Source organism: Berghia stephanieae, chromosome 1 (genome assembly GCF_034508935.2).
Source record: "Berghia stephanieae isolate SIO BIC M18660-M18661 chromosome 1, UCSD_Bste_1.3, whole genome shotgun sequence".
NCBI classification, from domain to species: Eukaryota; Metazoa; Mollusca; class Gastropoda; order Nudibranchia; family Aeolidiidae; genus Berghia; species Berghia stephanieae.
This window is the reverse complement of record NC_088360.1, coordinates 83,879,713-83,884,712: the sequence shown is the minus strand read 5'-3', so window position 1 is coordinate 83,884,712 and position 5,000 is coordinate 83,879,713. Positions and strand designations below refer to the sequence as shown.

Below are 5,000 nucleotides of genomic sequence, written 5' to 3'. Positions count from 1 at the left end.
GACTTATGTCCCTTTCGCGTCAAAGGATCGGGACGCCTCGGCTGGCTCCAACAGTTAGTGCTTAAGGTCTTTCTAAGATTGTTTGTCATTGGCTGAAGTTTATAGTTTTTGTAGATCTTCAAGTGTTTTTGGGGTCATTGGGTGTTCTATAGTTCCGAGATTTTGATTTAAAAGAACAGGTAGGGTGGTTATAGGTCGTCTCCTCTAAAAGAGTGCCCGCACTTTTTGAAATATGCTTTCATAACTTTGTTGCTGGTATTTCTGGATTGATTTCTTCTTCATATCTATGTCCAAAGATGCGCCATCTTTGATCTATAATTAATATGCAATGAAAGTGGTCTTTCTTTCGTTGTTGGGACAACATGGCTGACACCAGTTGACGTTGAACTCCGATTCAACGGATAACCTTTTGCTTTCCCACCCCTTCGTGAGTATAATTCCTAAGAAGTCTGATATAAATATAAAAGATATTTTCTTCCTTTTTGTTTCTGAGTTATCTGTCTGTGTATCATTCAGCCTATTTAAAACCAAGATTGGTAATTGATAAGATTTTCCTGGAAAACATGACTAAGATAACATAATACTCTTGAGAAATATCACCATGCCGTCTCCCAAGTTCCTTTTCTGAGCCATTACATATTTCCCATCATAATGGAAACCAAATTTTTAAAAAAATATTGCGTTGTTCAGACAAAGCATTTGTTTAAAAATACATTTTGGCCAGAAAACGTTTAATTAAATCATCCATGGAATAGAATGATGCTAAACCTGTCAAAAATCGCAAAACTAGGAATTAACATTTCATTTCAAATATTGATTGATTTACCAGTTAAATGCCGTGATTTAGAAAAATAAAAATGTATTTAAAATCTGGCCAGAAAAATTCGCAAAGTCCCAGGTTTGAGCGTTTTTGCTAAGATAGGGGTCATTTAAATTGATCAGTATTTGAAGGCCAAATTTTGAAATACATGTTTTTCCAAAGTACGTCAGTAAACTGTTTAAATTGTCTACAATCCTATCAAATACTTTGAAACCTGAGACTTCGTAAATGGTTGGATAGTTGAAGTAACCGTTTTTCTGATAATTTTTTAAAAATGTGTTTTGCTAGGACAGGCAATAGAATACAATAATTTCTCTCATTAGTATTAGGATTCCATTTAATAACATTGTCACATTATTCTATATTTCATGAAATTACTCTTTATCGATTCTAGAGAACGGACCGTATCGATCTATCGTGATTTATTGTTATCGGTCACGCGTTCCTTATCTACCTATCTACCTTTTACTATCTTTGGCATCGGTTCCTTCGTGAAAGACTGCCATCTTTATTTAAAATCGATTTCAATATATCATGACTCGATATATTAACTTGATCTTGGTAGAAGGTGCTTAATGATTTTATCAGATCAATTAGTATCTGCGAACATATCCAGACGGAAATGATCCTTTAACTCGATGCCCATGTCATGTTTGCGTCTTGATTCATTACTTATGAATGAAAGAAAAGTGACAGCGATTAACCAGTGAGTGGACTGTTTATCTTAAGACCGGATGAGTCACACTGCATACAAAAGAAACAAGAACGTTTCACACAAGAAATACCGAATTTGATAAGAGAGTGACAAAAAATAATACATTCCATAAACAAAAAGTAAATTGAACGTCACTTTAATTCAACGATGTATGAATAAATAAATAAATGAGAATGATAAAATGAAAAGAGAAGCTGCAATTTGATTTACGAAGACGAATAAATTGACACTTTTATTATTATTATTATTATTATTATTATTATTATTATTATTATTATTATTATTATTATTATATATTATTATATTTTATCATTATTATATTTATTATTATTATTATTATTATTATTATTATTATATTATTATTATTATTATTATTATCATTATTACTATTATTATTATTATTATTATTATTATTATTATTATTATTATTATTATTATTATTATTATTATATTATCATTATTATTATTATTATTATTATTATTATTATTATTATTAGTAGTAGTAGTAGTAGTAGTAGTAGTAGTAGTAGTAGTAGTCGTCGTCGTCGTCGTCGTAGTAGTAGTAGTAGTAGTAGTAGTAGTAGTAGTAGTAGTAGCAGTAGTAGTAGTAGTAGTAGTAGTAGTAGTAGTAGTAGTAGTAGTAGTAGTAGTAGTAGTAGTAGTAATATTACAACTAATTTATCTATTTATTCATTTATTTCCGTAAGTTAAATACATTGATATGAAGTATAAAACTGTAACCAACATTTTAAAAGAAAGCTCTATCTAATTACTTGTAGTAGTGCTACCATTTTTGAGATAGTTTCTTGTCTTGTATTTGTCTTGCTTGCTTTGTCTGGCACATTTCGTGCACACTTGTTCAGACCTTTATCTTAATGGATAGGGGACGACCTGAACATATTTGCGGGTCTGATAACAGGACGTAATTATGGGCTCATTTTAATATTGTTGTATTGGAGTATATTTCGCGTTGGTTTGAGAGTATTTCCATTACAACAATGAAATCATAAAAAATGGGTTATCAGACCTGCAAATAAGTACCCGGTAGGAGTAGGATCATGGAAATGTATTCGGAACATTATTAGCTTAAACAAACCAAAAAATTCCAGTTACACACTGTCAAATAAGTGTGTTAAAAAATAATATTAAGTTTTATATAACGATGGAAATCATTAATCAATTCATTAATGAAATCTATCTTATTCCCTATTTCAGATCTCGCATCAACGAACACAAGCCACAATGGTGTTTGCCTCATCATATCGATGTGTGGAAAATAAAGATTTCGTCTTATTCGTATACGAAAAATTAACCGTGGATCATAATTGATTTTTATAAGCTTTCCGAACCTTAGAATTGTTCATAAACACATTTACTAAGAAGTATCTATTAAGTAACAAAACTATTTAAAAGTAAAAGTCACTTCATTGAATTTTAAAGAAAAGTGTTATTAAGATCAACTTATCTTTTTTTAAAAAAAGAAGAGTAGGCACATAGTGAGTATCTTCCCCTATTCATCCAAGAGGACAAAAAGACAATTCCTCATCATCACCTTGGTATTGTTGACAATTAAACAAGTGCCTCCTTAATCAGTATTTTGTTGTGGTAACTCGAACCATTCAGTGTTAAGAATAAAATGGATGTCAAGTCTATATTCAACATCTTCACAGCAACAAGAGGGATCCTTCTTTTTGTTGTATATGGTGAGTATTTTAATTATATTGTGATTTTAAAATTCGAATATATTTCTAAGGTTAATTTATTGGGGGTTTTTTCTTGCTCAGAATACGATTTGATATGAGATTTATAAATTCAACACAATAATATCAATATCTGTTTCGTTCTATCTGAATCCCTGTTAGGCTTCATAATTTTTCGCACAAGCACTTTTACTGTTATTATATAAGGACAGGTCTCATTTACACCTGAGATGCATGGGGTAACATGTGTTTAATGCCCTATCTAAACCATTACGCCAATTTGAAGGTTATGCCATCACCAACCCAGCTAGTAATAAGGTTCAAAATCGCTTTACACTTACTTTGCAATAAATTATTCAATGATAAGATCTAGGAATTATCAAAATGAAAAGTTAATCGTTTCTATGATACTAAGAGAATGATAAGGAACTTTGAGCAGTTATATAGAGCAATATCTACTAAACCTGCTCCAGCTAATATCAACACTTGACATGTAGAACGAAAAATGACGCCTGTTAGGCGAAAGTACTATATTTTTTTTTTGAACAGAGACAACACTGCTAACGGCCAGGTACTCATTTTACACATGAGTACGATGAGAAAATGGACTAACACGTTGAGGCTTATCGGAATCGATCGCTATATGATGAGCTTAGAATGTCTGGCCAAAACATACAAAGATGTTTTGTAAAACATACAAAGATGTTTTGTAAAATATACAAAGATGTTTTGTAAAACATACAAAGATGTTTTGTAAATGTACAACAGTCAGTTGTTTAATTGACAAATCAATAGATATACCAATTCGATTCATGACTCATGACTATGGGGTGTAATAGCAGGATGAGTAAAAAATAGGACAATGGCTTCATTTCTTTTTCATGTGACGCTCAATTGAACTTACACATGTAGGCTTTAAGCCACAAGTTGAAAATTTTAATTCTGTCAAATTTTGACAAAGTTATGGCAGTTCAAAATGGCTGCCCCCACGAAAGTCCGCGTATCTCGTCATATAGAAGATAATGAGATGCAATCTAACCTGAACCCATCTCAACCATGTCTTTATCTAACAAATCTGGTGATGGTCGCAGTCCGAGCAGTGTCAGCTCAGTGAATCAAATAAAGATAGAAGCATTGATCAGATCTGATAGAAGAACTTTTGATGAGATAGCAGGTACAATTAGACATTGAAGCAACTGGAAGCAAGAATTCGTCGAGTTAGACCGGATTTGGGGATGGAACGATAACTGTTTCTTCAGGAAAATGTCATTCCACACACAAGTGTCAGGAAAAGGGAGGTAATCGATGGACAATACTGTCTCACCCTCCGTATTCACCAGACTTGACACTTTCAGGCCTCCATCTTTTTGGTCCACTGAAGGAGGCAATGAGGGGATATAGCTTTGAATATGATGAAGAAGCCAAACCAGAAAATTGGCTGAAAGTTCAATCAATTCAGCTTTACGAGGGCGGAATACATGGCCTACAAAAAGGTGGACGGTGGCTATAGAGAGAGGGGAGACTATGTTGAGATGAAGCATTCTACTCGGCTAATGCCAAGCTTTAATTTGACGTATAATGCATAGTACTGGTTCAATTTGTTTTAAAGTAATAAGCAAAGTCCCATTACTTTTTGACTCACTCTCGTACAATTATTTTAACACTGTGCAGCTTTCGGTTGATAGGTTTTCCGACCCATCTGGGTCTACTAGATCTGGGGATAGAATTATGCGTAGCATGTTACCGAGCAATTGAAACTGCAGGA

General features: G+C 32.7%; 1 protein-coding gene across 1 annotated transcript in view; it reads left to right on the top strand.

Moving 5' to 3' along the window:
* LOC144959418 (uncharacterized) overlaps positions 1 to 5,000 on the top strand; it is a 31,574-nt gene that overhangs the window by 7,865 nt on the left and 18,709 nt on the right. The window contains exon 2 of the mRNA XM_078892002.1: positions 2,751 to 3,238. Coding sequence (XP_078748128.1) covers positions 3,172 to 3,238 — 67 coding nt within the window. The 5' untranslated portion in view covers positions 2,751 to 3,171. The remainder of the gene's footprint in view (positions 1 to 2,750; positions 3,239 to 5,000) is intronic.